Source organism: Dasypus novemcinctus, chromosome 9, assembly GCF_030445035.2.
Source record: "Dasypus novemcinctus isolate mDasNov1 chromosome 9, mDasNov1.1.hap2, whole genome shotgun sequence".
In the NCBI taxonomy this organism is placed as follows: domain Eukaryota; kingdom Metazoa; phylum Chordata; class Mammalia; order Cingulata; family Dasypodidae; genus Dasypus; species Dasypus novemcinctus.
Window position 1 is genome coordinate 62,655,219 of NC_080681.1, and position 27,845 is coordinate 62,683,063.

Here is a 27,845-nt window from a genome sequence, read left to right on the forward strand (position 1 = left end):
TGCTATTAACTACATGTTATGCTGTTTTTGTTTCTCCTAGTTTGCCTGTAATAGACTTGGTAGTACCAAACACATTGCTACTACATGTCTGTCAAATGTCACTACATGCCTTTACATGCAACCATGAGCTGGTGGCTGATTGAATCTGAGGCCACAAAGCAGCCATGCCATTTTGGCTATACAGCTGGTGCCCTCTTGTGGCAACAGTTGCTGTAGAGTGACAGATGATGGAAGGCAGCTGGACTTGTCAAGAAGGAAAAGCAGTATTTACTCAAGGTCTACCATATACCTTTTATAGTTTGCATTTAACATACTTTTTCATCTTCAATTCTTACACCACCACTTTCACACAGAAATGGCGGCTTAAGCAAGGCTAAAGAGATTTTATGTTCAGCCTCACTCAGTTGAGAAATTTTAATCTGGACTTTGAATCCCAAGTCAAAGTATTTTCTTTCCAAACACATTACAGATCACATTCTTGTGTTAAAAGAATGCACTGGGAGGGTTTCATCAAGAATTATTCATCATATGTGTTTATTCTTAAGATAATTTTTTTCAATGACTATTTTTGAGGATTATGTCGATAAATGATGAGGTATTTGTAAGAATTTAGGGGCAACTGGAAGAATAATTTCATTCTACCAGATATGGTAGTAAAGGCTGCCTTGGAGAAGTGACACCAAGTGGATTCTTGAACAAAAACTAAAATTTGAGAATATATTAGAGACAACTGCCAGCATTCCAGGGTTGATATACCTGCTTCTCCCTCAGACTAGAGTGCACCCCCCTAGATATACTTATGGTACATACCCTCATCTCTGCACTTTCCCTGACCAGCCTATTTAAAATGGCACCCTACCCTCATCTTACCCTATTTCCCCTCCTGTGCTTTATTTCCAAAACTCTTATCTGATGTAGCAGTTTGATATGGTTATGAACTCAAAAATAGATATTGGATTATGTCTGTAATCTGGTTTGTACCTGGGCATGATTAAGTTATGATTAGGGCTTTGATTGGGCCATGTCAGTCATGTGTTGAGTCCCTACCCCTTGGTAGGTGGGGACTCACAGGTAAAAGGAATGGCAAAGAACAGAGTTGGGAGGTTTTGATGTTGGAATTTGATGCTGAAGCCTTAAGCTGGATCCCCAGGAAATAAGCACACAGAGAAAAGAGAAGCAAGCCCCAGGAAGGAAGGAACCCAGGAAGCCTGAACCCTCACAGATGTCGGCAGCCATCTTGCTCCAACATGTGAAAAGAGACTTTGGTGAAGAAAGTAACTTATGCTTTATGGCCTGGTCATCTGTAAGCTCCTACCCCAAATAAATAGCCTTTATAAAATCCAATGAATTTCTGGTATTTTGCATCAGCACCCATTTGGCTGACTAATACATCTGATTTATCATATTTTTAACTGTCTCCAGTAATACAAGTTTAAGCTTTTTGAAGGCAGAGATTTTGGCTTGTTTTGTACACTGCAATATCTGCAGCACCAAGAACAGTTTGTGGCACGTTGGGGGTACACAATAAATATTTGCTGAATATGCAAATCCAGACAGAGCAGGCAATAAATAAGGCTTGTTTTCGGTGAGCAAAGCAAGGCAGAAACTTGGCCACATCTGCATTTTGGAGATCATGCCATCCCTAGTAGTTGGGCTCTCTACATTATGAGCTGCATTCCAGAGAATGCAATCAGTAAATAATGGTGGGGCTTGTGGCACACACCTGCCAAAAGACATTCAATTAAAACGTATTAAAATTTTATAAATATATATATATATACACACACACACACCTCAGTCAACCAGAATTGGCCTAGTGAGCTTGAGTAGAACCACCACAGTAGATCAGATCTGCACTTTAACAAGATCACTCAGGATGCAGTGTGGATTACTAACAGGTGGAGTCAAGGAAAGGGTAGAACTGGAGGTAGGTACATCTGATGGGAGAAAGCTGTTGTACAAGTCCTCATGAGAAATAAGGTCCTGAATTGTAGTTGTAGGAAGACAGAAGAGAAAGGATTTGAATTATTTTGGGTGGTAGAACTGAGAGGTGATAATGAAATCTGTTCCTATTTTTCACTTATAAGTAAAGGTGTGAATATCTTTTTTCCTAAATGTAATGTCTTCAGGAAATGAAAGTGTATAACATTTTTCAAGTCATTAATGTATTGAAGTGTTTTCCAAAAAGGCTATACTTGAAGCGTAGCAGTGGAACAAAGTACTCTGCTATACCACCATAAAAATAGAGCTACGTTAGGCATTTGACACATTTAGTTCCTCTGAACAATTCTTTTAGGTCCTATTACCATCTTTTAGAAGTGAGAAAACGGGCACAGAAAGATTCCATTTTTGGACAGTACAATTGCAAGGAAGTCTGTGCTTATATAGAATTTGCTTTCTTTTGAGGCCTGTTTTGCTCCACACTTGTGGAGCTGTGGAGGACAAGCATTAGTGTAATGTTTGTCGATTTTGGAGTCAGGCTAACTTAAGTCAAACCTACACCTCACCAGGTTTGAGTATGAATCCTCACAAATTTGGGTATGGAAGAAATGCCAAATTACTTTTTTAAACCAAATTAGTTCTGTGTCCCTATCTTGCCACCTAGCAGGAATTAAAACCCCAGCCCTTCCCTCTGGTGACTGAAAAATAAAACCAAACAGAAAAGAGGAATGAATTTTGTCTTAAGTCCATCATGGTCATTGCTCAATTCCTTAGTGACCACCTCTAAAGTGTCTTGAAGGCAAGTGGTGTCACAGGCACAGTAATCATGTTCCTTCAAGTCCCAGTGCCTAGAGTCCAGTCTCCCTTACATTATACTCTTGCATCCATTCCTCTCATGTCTTGCCAGAAAGTATCTCAGGTTCCTCCTATTTTCAAATCCTACTATCTCCATCTTCTTTCCAATTTGTGGGAATTTTCCCTCTTCAAGACTTGTGAGGAAAAAGCTAAATAGATTGTTTGCAAGCAACAATCGGCTTTCTATCCTACAATACAAATTTCTCCTGAAAACTTCTGCCATAATCGTAATTCTCTTTGACTCAGTATTTAATACTAGATACTCATGAATTTTGCAGAAATAGCCAAAGTGTGCTTACAGTTTTTTAAATGAGAATTCCCTTCTAGAAATAAATGCTGACAGCAATATAGCAATTCAGGCTGTTTGAAAGCTCATTACTACTACACTCAAATTTCCATTACATACAAAATATGCACTCAAGGGAATTTAATGGAGTATTTTAAAAAATTTAAAAAGAGCATACTCAAAATGACAGGCACCAGTTAGTTCCCAGTTGGAACTGGTTTCTCATGTTTACTCAATTAAAATACACCTGGTGACAAGGGTAACCAACATACTAAAAATTACCTTTAGAGCAAGCTTTTTCCATAAACCTGGATTTTCTGGTAAGGAATTTATCAGGCTACTCTATTCTGAGGCCATCCTCTGCTTGTTTCCTTCAACTTCTGCAAGAAACCCCCAATTCAGGGCCCAGAGCTCCCCTTTTTCTCTTTAAAAATCACTGTAGAACTACCTAACTTGCTCCATACTTTTAAGTTCCATTTGGTTTATAGAAAGCCACTAGGCCACTTCCATATTCACCCAGCCATTACCCGTGTTAATAGCCAAAAGTGCGTTTCACAACCATGCCAAATCTGCATTAGCCCTCACCTCTCCAAATAGCAGGACATCTTTAGATTCCTCACCGGACAAGGGGAAGTTAATGACCAGGGTAAGAGTCCTAAATAACCCAGTTATCATTGTAATTGGGCGTGCAATAAACTGTATTTCTTAGGGAAGTTGTGGATTTATTTCATGCTAATTTGGGTGAAGAATGAACCTGAATTTTAAAAAGCAAAGCTGATTTTATATTAAAAATTTTAGATAATCAGAATGTGATGCAGCAAGAAAATCATTGGAAAGAGAAAAAGGTTAAAATTTGGAAATTCTTTACTCCTCCCCTCAATATTGTTATACAGTTTTTCTGCACTGGCATTTCTCATGAAATGGATTTCAGTTGGGAAAACCTCAGCATCTCTGATTTAGTGTTGGGTCATCAGCATACATCTAACATACTGCCTAGAGAAATTGATCTAGCTTCTGTTACTCAAAGTGCCCACTCTTAATTTCCCATTGATAGCAAAACAAATATTGTGACAAAACAAGTTCTGCAAAATGTGTGTTATGAACTACAAAAGAAGGGAACAAATTATTTTGAATTATTTAGTCTAGAGGAAGAGGAAGAAGGTGAACAGAGGTACACAGACTAAAGGAATTCTCTTTGGGATACCAATAAAAGACAAAAATACATCATCCAAGTTAGAAGGGGCTAGGACTGAGAAACAACTTTGTGTAATATGTCTAGGAGTAGAAAGAATAGAGAATGTAGATATTTTCAATGTAAACAATGTACATTTAATGTACATTAAATCCTATCATTAAAACTTAGAAAATCTAACAAAAACCATACAGCATTATGTAGACCAGTATGTTTAAAAATATTTAATAAGCATATTCAGAATGGCAGACAGGGAATGGGAGAAGGGAATTATTTTACAGTGCAAAATTACTATGAATAAATTTTAAAACACCTAATTCATAATTTTAAATGCCTACTTAAATATTACTTCAAATAAGCTCAAAAGATTTGTGTTGAAACGAGTTGCAGATCCTGAACTCTATTTGAAAACACATGAAAACAATACCACTCCAAATGAAAATGATAGTGCTTTGCTAGGGGTGGGGAGACTAAGCAACTATTAACAAAGGCTTTTTTTCCCAATGCAATTTTTCAAGAGTTCTGAAATATACTAAATATTAAGCAAATTAAATTCATGATATTACTAAAATTTTAGAAGTAGTGCAATGACTTATCAAGTGACAGTGGCTATATTATGAAGAACAAAGTACTGTGTAAAATACCTGTAAAACACAAAATACAATTATATTTCTTCACAAAAAGCTGAGCATTATTTACTATATAGTGGAATGTCTTTCATTAGGCATACTTTAAAAAGATTAAGTAAAACTCTCAAACATGTATATATGTGCTGTATTTGTAAACATGCTTGAGAAATTTACTTAAAACATTCCTGTAATTAGTTTGCAAGAACTTCACAAACCTGCAAACAAAATGCTTCTTTTTAAAAAGGTGAAAATGGCATCTCTAATATTGCAACAATTTAAAAAGTACAGCACCACCATTCTTTTAAAACATTTCTATAGACCATCTTTGATAAAGAGCTAGGAGGCTTTGGACTTCATTTAATAAAATCTGATTTAGAAAATGGATTGTGATAATCTGCTAAAGCTACTGCCATTCTGGATAAATTAATGTCTTAGGTAAAACAACACAAAACAACAGAAAAACTCAGGCTTATCAAAACTTCCACCCAAAATTTTGATTTACTTGGATATGTACGTAAGAACAGTCAATGTACATTACATGAAGTCAAGTGTTGTAAAGTGGCTTGTAACACTGTTTGGGGAAAAAAGTTCACATTGGTGAAGGGAAATAGTTTGAACATAGGTTAACAGTAATACTTCTTGGGGATAAGGCCTAAACCATAATTACTCAGTGCAAAACTCTACTAAATTCCATTAAAGAGTTGAGCCATTAGAAACAGACTACAGAAGATTTATTTTAAAAAGGCAGTGGCTCTTGAACTGATGGCTGAAACTCAATCAACAGAAGCATTTGGGGTATGCCTGTGTGATTAAAAAAAGAAAAGAATAGTTAATAATCTTTTATAAAAGTTTGGATATAGGTTAGTCTATCAGCTGTATAAAACTACATTTTTAGAAGAATTTTGCACTAAAAATAAAATGGCACTCTTGCAAGGCTACACAAAATGGATAATTCTGTTTGTAATCACACAGAACAATGGTTACTGTGTATATTTATTATTTTAAACCTAGACTAATAGACTTTTAGAGCTTTACTTTGGAAATACACAAATCTGAAAAACAGGATTTTAACTGGAAAAGCTGAACTTTTCTAACTTCATCACTTTCTCCACACAAAATCAATGTTGCCTGTCAACAGTTACTCTTTCTGTGTGTGCCAGTATCTAAATTTCACTTGACCTTTCCCCCTGTTTATTTAATGCAAAAATGGGAAATTTTCTAATGCATATAAAAATAACTGAACAGGATTCTAGTCAGCATGATGCAGTTAAGCACTTAAGCTTATATTAAACTTTTGTCTTGTTTCAAAAGTAACAGCAAATGCAAAACAAACTGCAATCTAAGCATCATGCTTAATTTCAGAATTTTAAAACTATTTGTCTTTAAGTAGACATTTGAAAAACAAATTTTCACAATCCTTTAAGAATGCTTTTACCACCTGGATAAGAAACATGACTTAGTTACTACACACTTAAAAATTCATTAGAAAAACCTTACCAAAATAAAATGAAAGCTGACAGACTCAGAATATCAATTCCTCTCATAAAAGTTTACCAACTGTACAAATTAAGAAAATTATACAGGCTTTTGTATCAAGAAAAGACAGCTCAGTCAAGACATATGTACTGTAAAAATCTTTCAAAGGCTACAAAGAATCTGGAAAAATACAGAATGTATTTCTTAAGCCCAGATAAGAATATGGAAAGACATCATTGATGTCAACAATTTTACATACACAAACCTGACTTGGTTTATTTTTAAACTTCTATATATAAAAAAATCATGCTAGCATAACTTTCAGGATTCATAAAGGTTTCCTTAATGATAGTCAATTTGTATGGAGAGAAAAATGTTTGTTAAAAAAAGATAATTCAAGAAACAGAAAAATACGTGTTATAGAAGAAATTTGAACTTTTTTCTCCTCCCCCATTACACTAAGCAATAAGTACCTTGTAGTGAAATTTTAGAATAGGATTACTACATCAAATTGAAGGTACCAGTAACATCTTTAGTTCAAATTTACTAAACTATTTGTTATATCCTTAAAAGGAACTTTGACAGGAAGTAAAAAATGTGCAAAATGCAGAATTATGAAATCTTAATTCCTAAAGTTAAGATTCAATTCAAATTTTCAAATTTTCACCAACTGCTTCAAGGACATCAACTTTTAAGGTAACCCATCAACCCTGAAAATTTTAGTCACACCAGAATTTTCTCCAAAGAAAGTAAAATAGGTCTAAAATTTAATCATCTATGTTTTCAAGTTCTTCAAATTTTCCATGTGAGATTGCTTCTTGGAAAAATTCAGAAGGACTTTCTTTTCCATTGCTGTTTACCCTTCGCCTTTTGGCAGGTCTCTCACTTTTTTCATCAAAATCATTTTCACTTCTTGCAGTCATATGGGCAAGTTTTGGGTCAACGGTAAGGTTATCTGTTTCATAACCATTAGTATCCATATCTGTGTGAAATGGTTTCTTAGTTCCACCTGTTGGTCCATTAATGTGTAACCCTTCAACTTTCACTTCTTCTTTGCTTAATATTTCACCTGGTCCATTAGATGACATCCCTAAATTGGAAAAGACACATATGAAAAGAGTTAAATTTGTCATTAGAAAATAGTTAAATTTGTAAACTATCACAAAATAGTTGTTATAAAGTAGCTTTTCATTAAGGAAGCAAGGATCAAATCCGTGTATTTATATGGTCTGTATTCTAGCTCTCTTACTTACTAGCTGGGTGACAGTAGACAAGTTATTTATGCTCTCTGTGCCTCAGTTTCATATCTACAATGAGGACAATAATATTTGCCTCATATGGTAGTTGTGAAGATTATGTTAATAAATGTAAAGAACTAAGAATAGTATCTGCAATATATTAAGCATTAAATTAATATACTATATGGCAACAAACATGCACTGGACCCAGCAGCCTAAATAAGCTGAATTAAGCAGAGATATGCATAAATTATTCAGAATTTAGGGAAAGGACCATAACTTTCTAAAATCATATAAAAACATAACATTTTTTAGAAGTCTGCTTGTTCTACTGCTATATAAATCAGAACAAGACATTTTTATTAATGTCTAGCAATGTGTTTTGTACCTTAAAATATGGGACCCTCATATTTTTTAATGTATCATTTTGTATGATCTATGTATCTTTATAAAAATTTAAACATCTATTAGTAAAAAGAGAAAATATGATACATTATATCTATCTAAGTGGACTTAAATAATCTCCCATGTTATAAAAACAATGCTGCACTGTCCAAGGGCACACTTGAATATGCTAAAGTAAATGCAAATTTTCTCAATAGTTGAGAAAAGAACATAAACAATTACTCTAACAAGAGTAAAGAACAATATAAAGGTCATGTTATAGTTGACTATAAAATGAAATGGAGTACAAATTTCGGTGATACTTAATTTAAAACATAAAATGTCCACAGGAGATTATTAAAATTTAAGCATCTGAAAAATATTCAGCATAAGGATGAGCCTCAAACATCATATTTTGGTTTAAAAAAAAAAATTCCACTTTCTCCAACTCAAAAATACACATGGGGATCAAGCACAATCTGATCTTAAAGGAACAAATTCTTCAACAGTAAGCTGAAGAGCTAGGAGAGACTGATTAGGTCAGAAAAAACTACAAAATCTCAAGGCATTAATTAAGCACCTTATAAAAGAAATGAAACTGGGTTGGAAGGTTCCTTCTCTGCCTTGTAAATCCTGGAAATTTTGATTATAGGTATCTGTATCTGATATAAACGGCTTCTGGGCTACTGAGTAGTTTTTTTAGGTAGCTTACAAATACTTTCCTAGGCTACCAGTATGTTATCAAATAAAGGGGAACTGGGGAATGACTTATTTGCTGTTGTAGTAAACAAGAAAAGACAGATATAGTACCAAATATCTCGCTCCCTAAGTTTCTATCCCTGGTGTCAATGTCAGTCTCACAACATGTGGGTATGCTACTTCAGGATGGATGTAGCCAGCATTAGGCATCATGTCAATGAACCTTCCTGGGCTAGGAAATAGCTGCCACTGGGCTTTAATTTTTGTTTATATGGCTTGTTATTACAAAGGAAGTAGTGAGCAGACAGAAAGGCTCATCAAATAAAGTATATGCAATAACAAGAGTCAGATCTTTCAGTGTTCCTCTTTTAGGTTCTGTCAGGAGATAAGCTCTCCATTGGCCCTTCCCCTTCAGAATGCAGGTAGGCAGGGCTTATCTCTAATTTAATTCACCAGTGTCCTTCTACAGCAGAGTGAGGTTTTCTCCTTGGGAATTCACTTACTTAGGAAGAATATTTTAATTAGTAGAAACAGAAATAATTCTTTGACTAGGTCTTGCTTATCAGTACAACGATCTCTGGTTCACTGTATATTTTAAACCTCAAACATACCAGAATGCCTTTTGCTTCTCTTTTTCATGGAGAAAAAATTAGGAATGTTTCTGTTAAATACTAACGCACAGGCTAACAAGTGCAGTATATTTTCTCATCCTTTAAGGTTATTATGCTATCAAAAAGAACCTGAATATTCAAAACAGCACTCTTGTTATTTACTTTCCATCTATATGTTTAAAGCATTCTTTTGATAGCACTAAAAATGCTGAAGATTTATTCATAAATATCTGTGTATTTTTTATGTGGGATGGCGTGGGTTTAGTCTGAGAGTTATTTAACAGGAATACTTGCATCTGTTTAACAAGAAAATAGATGCGACTCAAAAAGAACACATTTCTTATAAGAAATGGCTCACTATTGACTGTACTATGCTTTACTAAAGATACTTTTTAGTAATTTCAATGGGAGTTCTATCCAATCACTCTGTATTGTGTAGTATGTGTTAGAATATATTTATGCTGATGCTATGTATGCTTTGTGTAGTATATAAATTATTACTTTGAAAGCAGAAGCTTGGTAAGTTGAATAGAAACCCAAACTCCATTTCCCAGGCTAATCAAAGAAAAATACCCTTTATTATGAAAAAATAGAAGTGTTTCTTTGTCTGCTTACCATTTTGATTGCTATTGCTTAGAGTGCCTTCTTCTTTCTCAGACTGGCTGTTACTGCTGTTTGAGGCAGTTGGAGGAGGGGATGGTGCACGACTAGAAGCTGCACTTTCACTTTCATCTAGAAGACGATCCATGTAATCCCTTAAAATTAAGTAAAATAAAATTATCTTTTATACTAAAAAAGCTGAAAACTAAAATTGGTCGAGATTAAATTGAGAAGTCTTTATTAACAAGTAAAGTATATCCTAATTTTCACTTCCATTCACTGTAGTATTGCATCTATCACAACACCAAGATCTGACCATTTAAATGAAAACTTCTTTTGGTTATATATTTATAATAAGAATGCCTGAAGGCTTTAAACTAGCAAATTTTAGAAACTTAGCAGGTCTGAGAGTAACCCAAACAAAACTGAAGGATCTATAAGACATAGGGGTGATATAATCAAGAGTATGAAAGAATTTCTGAACTAGAATTATAAAGCTCCTAAAAACTTGATGACTATGGCAATATCTAAATGACAAATTGGGACCTAACATAAAAGGATGACTCACCTCCCTAAACCTTCTTGGGTATCTTCTCTTACTGCCTTTCTTTCAGAGTCTGTATAACCTCACTAAATCCTCTGTTTATCTGCTGGCTTTATTCTATCTCATTAACAGTGCACTCATTTCTTCTTAAATCATTCCTCAACTATGGTATGGGAAGATAGCTGTGGTAAGTGACACTGGGCTGGGGATAGAAGATCTGGGCTTAATACTTGTGTCTGAGGTATAGTCTCTTTACCTAAAAATGCAGATTATTGTGTACCTGTACTATCTCAAAGGGTTGTTGTATTAAATATGTATATGAAAGTGTTTTGTAAACTATAGTGTTCTTAGTCAACAGTGTAACAGTCATCAGACCAATGACCATGTAAGCAAAGTTTTAATGGAATACAATCATACCCATTCATTTAGGTATTATCTATTACTGCTTTTGTGCAACAATGGCAGAGCTGATTAGATACAACAGAAACTTTACAGCCTGCAAAGCCCAAAATATTTATTCTCTTTACAGAAAAAGGTTGCCAATCCATGCACAAGAATATAATTCCCTGAGGGGAGGGATTTTAATCTGTTTTGTTTATCACTATACTACCAGTGCCTACATTGTGTATGGCTCAGAATAAAGCTCAATAAAAACTTAAAATATATTATTTTATATTTTTCTTAGAATTAGTATATTAGTACAAATCTTTAAGAATTTTCTGAGCAGGGTAAATAAGAATGTGGATAAGGAAAGAGTTCTTGGAGCTCTTAAGACTTTCAAGAAGTCTGTAAGAGTTTATACCAGACTATTAACTGTTGTTACAGTCTCAAACAACTATGTGGTTATCACTGTGACCTGGATTATGGGAATGTAATAAGTATGAGGACATGATGCTTCACCTCAATAAGCTTCCAATAGAATCTGAGGTACATATATCAAAGAAAACTATTTGACTATGATCTAATCAAATAATATTCTAAGGCCTCATTTTACTCATCTTTAAATGGAGGGAAATAAATTTGATGGTCTTTAAGATCTCTTCAGCTCTATGCCATTCATTGTAATAACGGAAAATTATATAACAAATTGGGTGGTGCATATTAAGCACAGAAACACAAATGAACATGATGAACACCAAAGGGATTTTCAAAGTTAAGGCTAATGGGAAGAGAAGATGCATGATGAAGAATTGCTGGAAATAAATTTGGTATGGTGAGACTGAATAATGGAGGATAAAAGTCAAGCAAAGGAAGCTAGAGTTGTTTAGATATCAAAAATATTTTAAATTTCTGAATATAGCAATGATACCAGGAAAGGATGATTTTTTAAAAAAGATTAATGGCATCCAGAGTGCTTAGAGAAGGAGAAAGAGTCAGACAGCCCATCCAGAAGGTTGGAACAACATTCAAATAACTGGAGTCGTGCTAAGTTAATTTTTTCCCTTTTTCCCCCCTTTAATTATTTGGAAGGCTGAATATTTTACAGTGAAATCTCCAATTTGCATATGGCTTCCAATTCTTCCAGGTAACAAATAGGGAGATCTGCAGTAGGATCTTTTAAAGGCTGTTTGTAGGCAGAAAAATGGCAAATATGCTTTATTCTGGTGGATGAAAGGTAACAATTTGAAAAAAAAAAAAGAAAACGTTCAAGATAATGTACTCTTAACTACTGATTTCTACCTAAAAAAGAAGCATGAGAAAATTCTCTCAAATTTTTGTCTAAAGGCATTAACATAATGTTTTGCACATCTCTTCAACTGCAACTATTATAACAGAAAGAGAAGGGCCTGGAAGCAAACCAGAAAAATTTGCCCATACTTATAGAAAACCACGATCCCTCCTCATTTGGAAAATAATGTACAGTACGGTCGCTGCTTCTTAGAGAACACATGACACAGCTAAATGGGACAGACTCTTAGTAAAAATTCATGGTTCTTTCCACTTAAAAAACTTTATAAAAAACCCAGGAGTACATAACTACAAAACTATGGTATTCCTGCCTAGGAGAAAAAACACATTTGTTCACTGCATATCATTTTACCTGGGGAGTCATTATTAACTCTTAAAACGTGAGAAGAGAGAAGATAAGGGGTTACTTTTAACTGTGGCTACTCCACCTAGGGAATACTTAACCTTAAGAGGAATCAAGTTTACAGATAAAAGTATCTTCAAAATGTTTTGAGAAGCTATGGAGCGATTATTAGAAAAACTACCATGTTTGGCAGCACATCCCTACCTAACCTGTTGAGCTTGACATCACAGAGGACCAACTAAGCCAGCCCAAAACACTTCCCTTGGTGATGTTTTCTGAAAGAGAAAACTGGATGAACCATGGGTCTGACCCAGCATGGCAATTCTTATGTTCTTACTGCTGATGACGACATATTGACTGTAGTTCATGTGTGAACATTATTTCTGAAATGGGTGAAAAAAATGAAAGATGTTACTATTGCTTTTCCAAATGGAATAGCTTGAAAACCTTGACTATTTTAAATTATAATCTGCCAACTGGATAGCTATATTTAGAGTTCTACATCATGCCTAAACACTACCAATGAACAATCCAGAAAAAAAAATTAAATATAAATGGATAACATTAAGCAATTAGGTTAAATCTGGAGCACAGCTCTCTGTAAAACTCCACTCTAGCAATCATGAGCTTTGAATAATGGAGAATGAGGCAGGCACACATGTCCCATGATTTCAAGGAGCACTCATACCACCCATTTATTCCTTTAGATTGCTTTGGCTTTAGGCTTTATTTAGAGTGTTTGATCTTTCAGTGACCAGAAGACACTAATCAATGAATGTGACCAAGAAACAGTCCAGCACAGAGTTCGAAAAACACAATCAAATCAAATATGCATACAAGCACATCTTTCAAAAGAAAACAGTTATTTGGCCAGCTTTAAGAAAATCTTTACTGGTGCACATTGACCAAATCATGTGCTTTCCATTAGGTTTACATTATTTTAAATTAATAAACACTATGGAATAATCAAGAATAGTATAGTATAAAGTTACTTCTATCATAACAATTTATCAGTTTTTAGGCAAGTCATGTGAGACAAATGGCTCACTATTTCATTTATTTGTGATAACAAATTTACCACTGGCAGTAGTTTCATTCTAGAACTAAACAGAATGAGGCAAAGAGAACTTGGTACGTGGGATCTGGATTAGATGTATAAAGTCTTCTGCATAAATAGTGGAGGTAAGAACCAATACCTGTATCACTGGGAGTAAATTAAAACTGCACTATTAATTATCGCTCTTTATGCTAAAAAAACCTCATAATGAAAAAATATAATTTGACCTGATTTATTATATTTTTAATCTTTTCCCTTTGTATCATCGTCTATATCTAAACCTTATTTTGGTTCCTGGTATCAAAGTAGACTGGACAAGGAAAAATGTTAATTTTCCTTCATTTTTGAAGAGCCACTACTGGGGCATTTGGGCCTATAGTTTTAGAAAGAATAGTCTCTCTTCTTTCCTACTCTCAATGCTTTCAAAATATAAGATTAAAGTTGTATGCAATCATGGAGTACAATTTAATAAAAACATGCTGTCATAGGAAATCTGATCCAGTTTCTCTAAGGGGTACCTCACTGGCAATATAAACTCCAACTATTGCTTTACTCATCTTTGTTGTCTCAAATAATATGAACTGTAGTTTACAATGTTTATATAAGACCATATATATAAAAGTCTACATGCCCTATAAAATGAAGATGTGTCATTAGATGGCAAATTTAAACAAATGTAAACTTATCCTATTCAAAAAACAAGGTTCTAAAAATCATAATTCTCTCAAGAATAAAATCTATGAAGCTTAGGGGAAAAAACACAGCTCTAAAAGAACAAATAAACTCACGTTACACCAGGATGAAGATTATATTTCTTTTTCCCAAATCGTGTTTGCTGAGCAAAGAAATCGTAACGTTCAGATTTTTTCCACATGTAATAGAATGCTACACATTCACCAACTGATCTCGTTCGGACCTACAAAAAACAAATATTTCATTTTAAGAATCATTTCTTCTCCTGAAAGGAATTATTTTATGAAAAATACCTGAGGTATGAAAACAAACTTAGCTAGTCCTTAAATGACCTCTAATACAATGTACTAAATACAACAGTGCAGCAGCTATTGAAAACTATTGTCTAAACTCCCATTAAGAGAAATAGTACTCTGGCAGTAGGTCCTCAGATATTCAGCATTCCATGTTTAAAAAGCAGTTATCATCCCAATCTAATATACATAAACATGCTTCTATTAAAAATATCTGTAAGTAGCACTTAGGTTAACATTAATGTATAAACAGTGTGCAAATACTTTTACTCACAGAGCACCTAGGGAGTCGAACCTTTAAATTCTCATTCACAAGATATTCTTCCTAGTACCAACAACAACCCAGACTGAGCTAATTTAATTTACTTCCTAGAAAGGTTGAGAATACTCCACGGTGAGTTAAAAGCTACGATAATAATAATGCTTTGTAAACCATGTTACTCCCGTGGCTTCCTGTGTTGTACCTATTTATGCAACTGAATGGCTCCCTTCCACTACGTTCAACACCTATGGGATTGGAAAATAATGTTGGCAAATCTCCTTTTATGTACTTAGCTTAGAGATCTGGTATGGCTGATGAATATAAATAAAATACTAGGAGTTTAAAAAGAAACAAAAAAAGGTATCTGCCTGAATGTTTGGGATGCAAGATGATAATGCTTTAAAGCATACATTTCTGATGCTGAACTAGTTATATCCAGTAGCACTGATTGTACCTGAGGACAATTGTTGATGATACCCTTGTATCCTTCCCTGACATGTATTTTTCTTTCTTCCTCTGTGCCTGTACTTTACAATTTATTGGTCCATGGTGCTCTAGGATTGATAACAATTAGAGCTTTAAAAATAACGGTCCTCTCCCATTCTGACAATTCCATCTTTTTGCTTCCTACAGAATTATTTGATCCTGTAACATTAACTATCATCATCCCAAGTATTTACACAGAAATCAAAGCTCCCTTATGTAAAGGCTTTTTTGGCTAGTAGTTTCAAGATACCTAATAAGATGCTAAAACAAAAAATTCCTATTGCTGAGGGTTGCTGCTGCCAGTTACACTGGCTTATCACATCCCCTGTATGTCCCGGACTTGGTTCCATAGGTTAATCCAGCGTGGTCTAGGGTCAACAGTATGTGAATTCAAGCAGGAGTGCTTAGAAAACTCTTATCCAAAATGTCCCTTCCAATCACGGAACAATGTTTTGTTTTTTACAATCAGAAATATACATGATCAAATTGTTAGCATAATGCATTCCTTTCTCAGTATACTGACTATATTTGAAGTTAGCAGATGATTTATACACAATATTAAGGGATATAAGTTTTTTGTCTTCTAAGATATCCTAAATCTTAAGACTCAATATTGGGTATATGGGACCTCATATTTTTTTAATGTAACATTTAAAAGAAAATAAAGAAGGAAAAAAACAACAACAAAACAAAAAAGAACAGACTGATTTCAGAAAGCGGATGAGGCTCAACTGACAGAGCACCTGCCTACCATACAGAGGGTCCAGGGTTTGATACCCAAGGCCTTCTGACCCATGTGGTAAGCTGGCCCACGTGCAAGGAGTGCCATGCCACACAGGGGTGCCCCACACACAAGGAGTGAACCCCGCAAGGAGAGCCCCACATGAAAAAAAGCGCAGCCTGCCCAGGAGTGGCACTGCACACATGGACAGCTGACACAGTAAGATGACACAACAAAAAAAAAGTTTCCCGGTGCCACCTGACAATGCAAATGGACACAGAAGAACATACAGCGAATGGACAGAGTGCAGACAATGGGGTGAGGGGGGAGGGGAGAGAAATAAATAAATCTTTAAAAAAAAAAAAAGACTTGTTATTTATTAGTTAGATCTTATGTCAAACACCAAAATATAACAAGATATACAACAAAATCAAGAAAAATGAACCGAAAGGATTTGTAGTAATTATTTTATCTAGTAAGTATAAAAGATACTGTATAATATGTATTGGAACAAGTCAAATGGACACCATCTAATCATATTCAGTGGTTATAAAGGAGAATCTGGTGACAGACTGTACAGCCTCAAACATAATTCCAGATATTTTCAACAGAGTCCTAGATAAGCCATCAGACAAAGCTTATGTGATATCTTTCAAAGAAATATGTAAAGCCAAGCTCTTTGCCAAATGTATTCACTAAAGATGTGATATACATAAGAAACCTAGGAATTAATTTTCTACATTTGAGCTCTTAGATTTAATTTTGCTTATTCCAATCTCCCACAGAAGTAACATGTTTTCTATTTTATATCATCATGTAGTTACTATTAAAAATCTTTTCTGATTGTAGTAGTAAGAGAATTAAATCCAAAGATCTGCAAATGATTATGAAGTTCTTCTGGATATAAACTGTATGACTGTTTTCATACACATAAAATGAGAAATGCTCATGTTAAATAAAACCGTCAACTTATAACAACTGTAATATTGTATAATAAAGTCAACCTACAGATATACACATCTAGCAAATTAAATTTTAAATAATGTCTGGTCTTACACCATTCAGGATTTAAGGAAATGTAATAAATATTTTAATTTTAAATATTTATCTTAAGTGCTTTAAAGTTTCAAAATTATTTTAAAGCTCTTAGAAAATCTTGTCACAATTTTGGACAACAGCTGTAAGTTACTACACTACATACCCCTCGCTCCCTGAAGTTAATAAAATACTTGTACATGAGTCCAATTATTAAGTGCTTCCAATATCATGCAGTGAAAAGTCACTTGGCAAATTTATACAGGAAGTCTAAGTATGCTTATTATAATTTCCTAAATACCTAAAAATACTCCCAAAATATTAATTGTAGAACTTTAACAGTAGAAAATACAGCAAATTACAGCATATGAAGAGTTGAGCTGTTATTTTTTTTAAAAATGAGTGCATATTACTTACTTTATTAGCCTGAATCAAATGAAAATCCTTTCCATAGGCCTTCAGTCCTTGTTCAAAATTTCTACATTCTTCCTCTGTCCAAACAGATAATTCCTCTGACAAAATGGGGGCAGGGAAGAGGAAACAATTTAGCAATACTACCTCAAATGTTGCACATTAACAAACATAACTGCAAAGAAAAATGAAAAAAAATGTAACATTCTGGTAAAAAAAAAAAAAGGAAGCTATTTACTCCTGAGTCCTAGTACTAACCAGCTGCAAATGATGAAGTGATAAAAACTCCTGTTTTAATAACAATTTTGAATGATCTGGTCCCTATCTGTCCAGATTCAATTTGGGCTACATTCTCCTTTATTCTTTATTATTCAACTATTCTAACCACCTTTCAATTCTTAAATTCACTATGTTCTTTCTTTCTTCAGAATTTGTATATGCTGTTCCTCCCTTTGCCTATAATTATTTCCTGCTTCCCACCTTATTCCCTTTACCTAGCTAATTCCTTTACCTCCCAGACAATATCTTCTTCAGGAATCCCTCCCAAACATCCCCACCCCAATTTCTAACTATTACATTCCACTGAAACAGGTGCCTCTAACTTGCCTTGGAGGAACCCTGGTAACTATTTTTCTCTGTCTTTAAGCTCTAAGCACCACTAGGGCAGGGACTTTCTTAATAGTTATATCCTCAAAACACAGGAAGCATTCAAACCCTGATGAATGAATAAATAAATGTCTCTTATTTGGAAGCAGGGTGGGAGCCAGTATTATTGTAAAAAAGAAACACCTGGATTTTGGGCTTCCTTATTTATGAATTATGTTTACCTCAGCCAAGTTGATTTATCTCAGTCTCATCATTTTAAAGTGAAGATAACATGTCCAGAGAGGGCTTACTGCCAAGATCAAATAATATAGTATTTATAAAAATGCCTTGAAATTCTAAGCCATGTATTTTTTACTGAAATGGCCTTATTTTCCCATTACAAATTGAGAAAGGACAGTCTTACTCCCATTTCCCATAAAGCCTAGTATAATATACTTATGCTCGACAAATATTTACCAACAGTAAAATTAGCATTATTAAGCTTAGGATATACCTAAATAAACTGAAGAGCCTACGTTCTAAATTTCTGCTATACCAAGAAACAAATAAAAGCACTCATTTAACATTTATGCTTACCTCTGGCTGCTTTTACATTAAATCTTAATCTTCTCAGTGCTTCTTCTGTATCAAAACTGCACTTAACCAACTCATATAAAGCCTAGAAAATTAAAAGGTTTCAATATGTAACTGGAACTATGACGAATTCCAATGCTACAATTTCTTGAGAGAGTAAAGGCTTTTTCAGAATCCAGTGTTTCTTTTCATCCTTTCCAGAGGACAAATAACTCTAGTGAATGCAACACCATAGGACACCAAGGAAAAAACAAATTCAATCCTGACAACTGCTCTAAATATGTACAAAACAGGATGAGTAAACACTAACTTGGTGGCTTTAGTATCCAGGTACTTAGATCTTTAAAAAAACATTTTTTTCAAATCACAATCCCATCTTTGTTGCTTTTTCTTATTTCTATTCTAATTTTAAACATTAGGAAAAATATTTTATAAAAAAGGTAAAACAGAACAATGGTATGAAGTTCATGGTAGGCGCTTTTCTACCAGGGCATAACAACATTGTCTTGATGAATAATCCCAATTTGATAATGTCAAAGATTCGCACAGATAGTCTATGGAAATTTAAAAAGCCTAATAAAAAGCATATACAGGAAAAATTAAATAGCAAAGGTCTTTTTGTTTGTTTGAAATTAAATCATACTGATCAAGTGAGTGTGGTAACACTGGATTTCTTATGCTGTCAATGACGCTGTAAGAATTTCAGGGTTTCAACATTGAATAAAAATGACAGCATTTATATTTATATTTACTTTGGGAAAATTCTAACTTTTTAATTTATGTACCTGTTCATTGTCTTTTATGTGAGATCCTTCAGGAATTGCTTCTACACCTTTCTCATCACCTGTTCTTCTAGATGCATCCTTAAGAAATGCAATCACTTTATCTTCTGGTAAATACTCAGGATCCCACAAGAGCTGATCATCATTTTCATATACTAAATTGGTAAAATACAATGTTAAAAAATTGCCAAAAATTTATAGTTTCTGTTAAAACATATGACTGAACAAGTAACTCATACCTAGAGCCAATGTTGTGAAAAGATAAAGTATGGTCCTACAATACCTTCTTGGGCAATATTTATAGCCTAAGTGAATTAAGCAATCTAAACAGAGAGGGACGTACCACTCTATGCCCACTTCAGATCCAGTCTGACTTAGCCCGTGTTTACCCAATTCCAAGCTCTCTTGAGTGTGTTTTTAAAAAATTTAAGGAGGTACCAGGGATGGAAGCTGGGGACCTTGTCCCTGGGAAGCAGGTGCTCAACCACCAAGCTACACATGCTGCCCTCTCTTGGTTTTTTTAGTATCATCTCTACCACTTCTACCAGTATGACCTTGGACAAGTTACTTCTTTTCTCTCTGCCTCATCTTAAAATGGGATAACAACAACCTTACCATATAGAGTTGTAAGGATTTAAAGTGCTTTAAAAAACAGTTCTGGCATATATTATGGTTCAAAGAATGTTAGTTGTTATTTTTGAAAAAAGTTGTCAGAAATCTGTTCACCAAATGTTAACCACTTTGTTTTAGGTGGTGGAATCTGGGCTAACTTTTTACTTTATTCTCTGTATTTCTCTATAATGCTAGAAAATGTATTATAGTAAGTATGATTATTTTTTTTTAGGAGGTACTGGGGATTGAACCCAGGACCTCACATATGAGAAGCAGGCACTCAACCACTGAACTACATCCACTTCCCTGACTCATTTTTATAAAAATGTTGGAATTTCCATTGTAAGATTTAATCTAAATCCGACCCAAATTTTAAAAGGTAAAAGGCAGGAAGAGGTCCTAAGACAGCACAATGGGATCTAAGAGACAAGATGAAAACACAGACAACCTTAGAACCACCACCACATGATCACAGAAATACCATAAGTGTGGTAGCACAGCAGATAAGAGTACTCAAGGAGAAATTGACTGGTTGAATGTTGTAGAGCAACAAGGATGAAAATGAAAATGAAAATGCTGGATTTAGTAACAGGGAGGTGAATGCTATGAGAACTACTGTGGGTTCTCAACTATTGGAGAGTAAATGGAGGTGAAGAAAGAGGAAGTAGAAAACTTTTGAAAAGTGTGACTGTGGGACCAAGGAGAGAGAAGACTATAAGAGGAAACAGAGGTGAAAAAAGTTTTAAAGCTGTTTTTGTTTTTAGAGATAGAAGTCATAAGCATGTGAATGTCAATGGGAAGGTGCCAGCCTAAGAAAGACACTGAATTTAGGAGACAAAGCATAAATGACAGCATCCCTTCTATTATAAAAAGGAATTAACAGCTAGTTATGAGAGCAGACTTGGCTCAAAGGATAGAGTGTCCACCTACCACATGGGAGGTCTGTGGTTCAAACCTAGGACCTCCTTGACCTGTGTGAAGCTGGCCCACGCGCAGTGCTGATACGCGCAAGGAGTGCCCTGACATGCAGGGGTGTCCCCTGCGTAGGGAAGCCCCATGCACAAGGAGTGCGCCCCATAAGGAGAGCCGCCCAGTGCAAAAGAAAGTCCAGCCTGCCCAGGCGTGGTACTGCACACATGGAGAGCTGATGCAGCAAGATGACGCAACAGAAAGAGACACAGATTCCCAGGCTGCTGACAAGAATAGAAGCGGACACAGAACACATAGTGACTGGCCACAGAGAGCAGACAACTGGGGGGGGGGGGGGGGGGAAGGGGAGAGATAAAAAAATCTTAAAAAAAACCAAACAGCCAGTTATGTATCTCTTATGTATTATGCTAAGCAATTTCACATAAATTACATTTTCCCCTACTACCACCACATACTTTAAAACCTTTTTCAACGTTCCAGGGAACAATCTATCTTTTCTGTTTTCCAAATTAGATGTTCTTTAAAGTGCAACTCAAAGGAGAATAATCTCTAGATATTTTTCCTTAGTAAGTCTTGTTCCTCATTCCTTTACCAACTTGCTGGTACAAGTCTAGTGAAACTCTAAATTGTAAATAAAATAAAACCCCCTGATAAAGTGAATTTGGATATAATGCTATTGATTTCTGTTCTGTGATCAGCCTCTGCTCTCTAAAGGAGAAGACCACAGTTTTTATATGTTTGGGGTAGGGAGTGGGAGTGAAAAAGGCCATACAAGGAAACCCTGACTCAGGAAACAGTGGTAGTGAATTGTTCCCCAGGTACCCAATGTTCTTCCATTTAAATATCCCAAAATGGGCCAATGAAACAAGTACAAACTAACCAGGAAACCTTTCAGCAATCAGTGACATTGTCTGGAAATCCCTAGCAGCCAACAAAATACAGAGATGTCCTTATTACAGCTGAGTAGATGGATGGATCAGTAAACATCAGGCACTAAATGACAAGCCAGACCCCTGGAAGTGTGGCTAGCTAGTCAAGTAGGTTGATCCAATAATTTATTTAACATTGGAATGATGTGACCTTCATTTTATGCAATTACAATATATGCAATAATGATCACTCAGTGACAACAATTACCATTTCTAAAGAGAATAAGAGAATAAGCCACATTACTTTCACAAGTTCTGGAAACAGACCAAATTATTTTCTATTTAAGTTTATCCTCTAAATAAAATATACAATACAGTTGTTTTTAATAACATGTATGTTGTGGAATGACTAAATGTCAAGAGGATCAGGAATTCAAAAGAATTCCACTATTATGATAAACACTAAAAACAAAGGAGAAATGACATCTATAAATACAAAATAAAGAAAATACCTTATAATATCAAGAAAAAGAAAAATACCCTATCATTATATTAAATGACACGAATTGCGGGATTTTGAATGATCTCAATCACTGAAATTTAACAGTATTTTCTTCAGTTACCAACCCTATTAGAACTTTTAAAAGCAACCACAAATATATTCACCTTATATCAGAAAGATATAATTTACAAGTGATTATAAGCGAGCAAGCATTCAGTTCAGAAAGCAGTTCACCTAGTATATTAGCATATGCAACCTAGAACAATGCTTCTTACACTCTTCCATACACACACATCACCAGCATGGTCTTGTTAAAATGTAGATTATTACTCAGCAGGTCTGCTGAGATCTCAGATTATACATTTCTCAAACTCAGAGGTGAAATCTGATGGTGCTGATCTGCAGATCATGTTTTGAGTAGCAAGGCACTGGAAACATCTCATCTCAGCTATCTGAAGGTCATTTTATTATCCAGAGTAGAGTTAGAAAAATCGAAAGTCATCAAATTAAGTTTATCAAATAAAATGCACTGTCAGAATAATCACAAAGTCCACTGTATGTGTGGGTACATGAGGGAAGACAGAGAGGGCTAGTATCCATTCTGACCAAAGGAAAAAAGCTGATATAGGAAATAACAGCCACAACAAAACAAACTTCTGTAATCTGGGAAATTAATTACCAATGAGTAAATGTCTATTTATTAACTGGTAGTTTTACTAAAAGATAATAGTATTATTCTATTTTTAATGCCAAAGTCAAAATTTAACCAATATATCATAAGGATGAAAATGCTGATCCATAGCATTAGGGTATGATAATTGCTTTACAGAAATTGCCAAATTCTGAAAAAGTCACACTGTGATTAATGAAGTGAACCTTAAATTGTCTACCTGAACTTTTCCTGTATATAGGTTAAATGAACTGCCTGTTTTGACAATACTATTATCAACTAAGGATACTGCATTTGTTCATTTTTCAGTAACTTAAAAATACTTTATCAAAATGTTCACTAGAAAAAAACTTGCAATACATGATCTTTTCTTATTCACTGCTTTATAACTACTACCATCATTTATTTGTAAATAGCCCATGTAATTCTCAATCTAGTCCCGGGTTCTGAAAGTTGGCAGCTCTAGGGGATTGAATCATGTTGTCCACAAAAGGCATGTTCAGGTCCCAGCTCCTGGTCCTGTGGGTGTGAATCATTAACTTTGAAGATGTTGTAAGATAAGAGTTAAGGCGTGGGAAAGTGGCTGTGGCTCAAGCAACTGAGATCCAATTTACCATAAGGAGGACCTGGGTTGGATCCCTGGGACCTCCTGGTAAAAAAAAAAAAAAGAATAAAGGTGTCCGAGACCTGTGCAGCACAGTGAGGCTACAAAAAGACAATGATGCAAACGGATAGAGGGAAAAAAAAGTTAAGGTGTGCCCAAACTGAATGAGGGTGGGCCCTAATCCAACATGGCTGAAGTCCTTATAAACAAAGGAGAAAGGAAGCCTCACAGAACAGGAGCAGGATCAACAGAGCCCAGAAGGGAAAAGAGTCTAAATGTGCACTGCCATATTACAGAAAAGCCAAGGACCAAAGATTCCCTGCAGCCAGCCCCACCAACTGTAGTCTTTGAGAAAAAAGCACTGCCTTGCTGGTGCCTGAATTTTGAACTTCTAGCCTCAAAACCTGTGAACCAATAAATTCCCCTTGTTTTATTATTCAGATTTCCAGAAAGCATCAATTGAAGTTCTCCTGCTTGCAAGTGACAAAACCCCAATTCAATTAGTATGAACAAAAAATAATTTACAAACCTTCCAGACTACAAAGTTCTAGACTGGCTTGGCTTCAAATGTAACTGAATTCAAGGGCTGTGAAAATAATCAGTGACCCTCCCATCTCCATTTTTATTGTCAGACAGGCTCAGACGGATACTGGGAACTATAGGATTTTGCATCTTTGCACTGTCCCTTACATCCAGAAATCAAGCAAAAATGAGGTCCCTACAGAGCTGCAGTAGTATCAATGAAAAGAAAAATTCTGATCCATGTGTCAAATAATCCCTACTGTGAAGATCCCAGGATTTGTGGTACTTTTAGTATTAAAATTAAACAACAAAAAAAATGTTTTCCCTTCTGAGTCTGTGTTCTCCATAATGATGAAAGGCATCTTGTGAATTTTCTTAAGAATGCCCTAATTAGCACTATCCTTTTGTTTTATTTTTAATAGTGTAATTTTCATAATAGTTTCACATAAGCTTGTCTGTTTGCACAGGATACCCCTAAATGGAGATTACTTCTGGGTATCCTGACAAGTCTGAATTCCTACTACAGTTACAAAACTGATGAAGACCCTGTACACCACAGCAACCCCTCCAAAGTAATACCACCCTGTTAAAGTCAAGCCTGATCTTTCTTAATCCAACATACTCAAATTCTCAAACTAAGAAAGTTCATAAATCACAATTTTTCCTGAAAATATAGTTGCTTTCTATAATCATATTAAATTTGGAAATGCTAAACCAAAATTAAAAACATAAATAAATTTGAGATTGTGATCATTTAAATGTTCACTGTGATATCTGACAGTATAAACATATTAAAATAAAAGATTTTTAAAACTATCTGCAGGCGACTGGGCTCCTGCCTACCACACGGAAGGTCGATGGTTCAGATCCCGGTGCCTCCTAAAGAAGACAGCGAGCTGACATGATGGGTGGGGGGTGTGGTGGGCTGATGCAACAGGAGACACAGGAAGAAAAGGCATAATGGGAGGCAAGAAAAGCAGGAAGCAGAGGTTCCCAGTGCGACTAAAGAGGATTGCACGCTGAAGCGAAAGCAGCAGGATTACTCAGGGAGGAAAAGAATGATGGAAGGCACAACAGAGCAGGGAGCCAAGGTGGCTCAAGTGATTTGGGCACTTCCCTCCCACATCAGAGGTCCCGGGTTCAGCTGCTGATGACTCCTAAAGAAACAAGGAAGACAAAGAGATATAGCAAGTATAGGCGGCTGAGGGATGGGGAGAAAGAAATAAATAAAATGAATGTTTAAAAACAAAACAAACTTAAAAAACTATCTTCAGACATAATATTGATTTGTTATAAAACTGAGATGTTTTCCTACCCAAATCCTACATAAAAAAATTTTCAGACAGGTACTAGTATCTTTCATACTCACAATTTAACTGAAATTTAATTAAAAGAAAAAAAAAAAAGCTTAACTTTCAGTAAAAAACTTGATAGTGAACATAAGCTAACTATTACATCAAATGAACGGGTAACAACTGAAATTCAATTACAAAAATAATACAAAACCAACAGATCATTTATTTTTGCTCAGAATTACAATGTATTCACAGAGCATATGCACAGAATTTCAATATAAACACAGCCACTCTACAGTGACAGCTTTAATGTTCCTATATGTTGCAGGAAATAAACTATAAAGCTGTTACTAGTGTGTTAGAATATTTTTTGCTCTAAAATTTATTGGACTGTGGTGTTACTACCTCTCACCTGCTCCTTGTTCCAGAAAGCAGGTATGGACTCAGAATATTAAGTATGTTTTTGGAAGGAATGCTAAAAAGAAAATAAGAGACTTCTACCACTCCAAAGGGCTCTGCATATGTAAAGTTTTCAAGTGGAGGAGATAACTAAAAGAAAACAAACAAGAGAGATTTCTAGCTTTGGGCGCTGTGACACTGCACATGAACTCATTAAAAACACATATACAACATTTTTTCTTAGAAATCACCCAAACTGAATAATCTGAAACTGGCTAATTTTAAAAAAGTCCGAAGTATTTTATGTTATTGAAGGTATTTATGACTTACCTTAGACTTTTTAGATAAAATGATGAAAAAAAAAAATCACTTAAAATTTAAGTCTACAAGTTTTTTCCCCTAAAAAACAAGGTTTTTTTTTGGTTTTTAAAACACAAATACCAAAGCACTCAATTTACATGAGTAACAGAAAAAGTTTCAGAAGTAAGTCTTTAAATTAGTTGTTTACTAGAGTTTTTAATTTTTCTTTAACTTTTCCAGTAGCTTTCACTGGCATAAAATATACTTTTGAAAAATTAAATTGTAAGGGTTAAAAAGGGTAAGTTCAGAGTTTTTAAAATAGGACGTTTTTATTTCCTAACTTCTATGGACAAAATTGGAAAAACAGTAAAACTCACTTTTCTTACAGAAATAACATAGGGTCTTCTTTTATAAATCAATGAGGTAACTTAGGGCTGCTGTGTTCTTCATGCTATTTCACATATAAAATAACATTTCATCACTTCAAAAGCACAAGTTCAGCTATGCAACTTTACTTATAACCCACCTTTTTCATTTTCTTTGTATCTACAAATTCCAACTGGAATCTCTGCCTGAAACATGGAGCCCACCATAATTTCCTATTTTAAAAAATAATATAAAATATTAGTAAGATCTAGTAATGCAGATTTTATATCCATTTCCTAGCTTTACCATCTTCTTGGGCAAACTTTTCCTGGTTTCTAGGTCATAAAATACTGAGACAACCAGTTAACTACCTCAGAGGAGTATTGTGAGGATGAATGAGTTAATAATAGATAAGTGCTTAGATATGATTGGATGAAAATATTACTAACAATAATAGGGTGAAATACAGTATAGAAATGGAAACAAATTTTAATTAAAAGCCTGGAGAAAAAATAAACATGAATTCTTACAATTCAACCACGATTACTGCGAAATACTCTGGAAAACAAAGTCAAATTCAGATATTTTTCAAGTGTCTCTAAGACAGCAGTTCTTAAAACATGGTCCCTCTACAAGCAGCCTTAATGTCACCTGGAAAATTGTTAAAATACAAATGCTCAGGTCCCACTCAGACCTACTGAACATGAAACTCTGGGGAAGGAACCTAGCAATCTGGGATTTAACAAGCCCTTCCAGGTGGCTCTGATGCATGCACTGAAGTCTGAAAACCAGAGTTTTAAGGTAAGGGAAATAATGAAAAAGGTTTATATATAAATTTCAATAGGGGCCAGATGGATGAAATTCAAATGGAAAAGCAGATTAGTGTTCCACTTTCATCAAAATAATACAAAATGAAAAAGTAACTTCCACTAAAAAAACATATCTTGTAGAAAATCTAGCATTCAAATCTATATAGTCAAATCAGAGACTAGGGGAAGTAACTGGCAGTTTGAAAGACAACTGGAAATCACAACTGAAAAGACTTCACAACACATGGGGACCAAGACTACGACATGTAGCCACTTTTATATGGTGACTAAATGTTAAAGAATAAATTTACTGGCATTTTCAAAATGAAGACAAGGGGAGAAAAGATGAAAATCACGGTCTAGGATTTATGTCTAGAAAACTAATAGGATCTGGCATGTTCCTCTCTCCAGTTAGTTATTTGTTACCTACACTCTCCTCACTGATGTCAGGTTCTAATATTGTCTAGTGTAACCTCAAAGACAGGCTCTACGTATAAAGTTACTGATGCACCTATATAAGAAAACCAGTCTCTCACTGTCAAGTTTTCTGCAAAGAATATC

The 27,845-nt window shown here is 34.8% G+C and overlaps 1 protein-coding gene across 18 annotated transcripts in view; it reads right to left on the bottom strand.

Annotated features, from left to right (window-relative positions):
* Positions 1-4,483: 4,483 nt before the first annotated feature.
* Positions 4,484-27,845, bottom strand: part of MIER1 (MIER1 transcriptional regulator) — a 55,122-nt gene continuing 31,760 nt past the window's right edge. For 14 of the 18 annotated variants that reach the window (XM_071217393.1, XM_071217391.1, XM_058303384.2 and 11 more), the window contains 7 exons: positions 26,636-26,708; positions 19,410-19,561; positions 18,628-18,709; positions 17,452-17,546; positions 14,333-14,460; positions 9,927-10,066; positions 4,484-7,469 (listed from right to left, as the gene is read on the bottom strand). In XM_071217393.1, coding sequence (XP_071073494.1) covers positions 7,147-7,469; positions 9,927-10,066; positions 14,333-14,460; positions 17,452-17,546; positions 18,628-18,709; positions 19,410-19,561; positions 26,636-26,708 — 993 coding nt within the window. In that variant the 3' untranslated portion in view covers positions 4,484-7,146. The remainder of the gene's footprint in view (positions 7,470-9,926; positions 10,067-14,332; positions 14,461-17,451; positions 17,547-18,627; positions 18,710-19,409; positions 19,562-26,635; positions 26,709-27,845) is intronic. The other 4 variants (XM_058303396.2, XM_071217399.1, XM_058303394.2 and 1 more) reach the window with 2 other exon arrangements.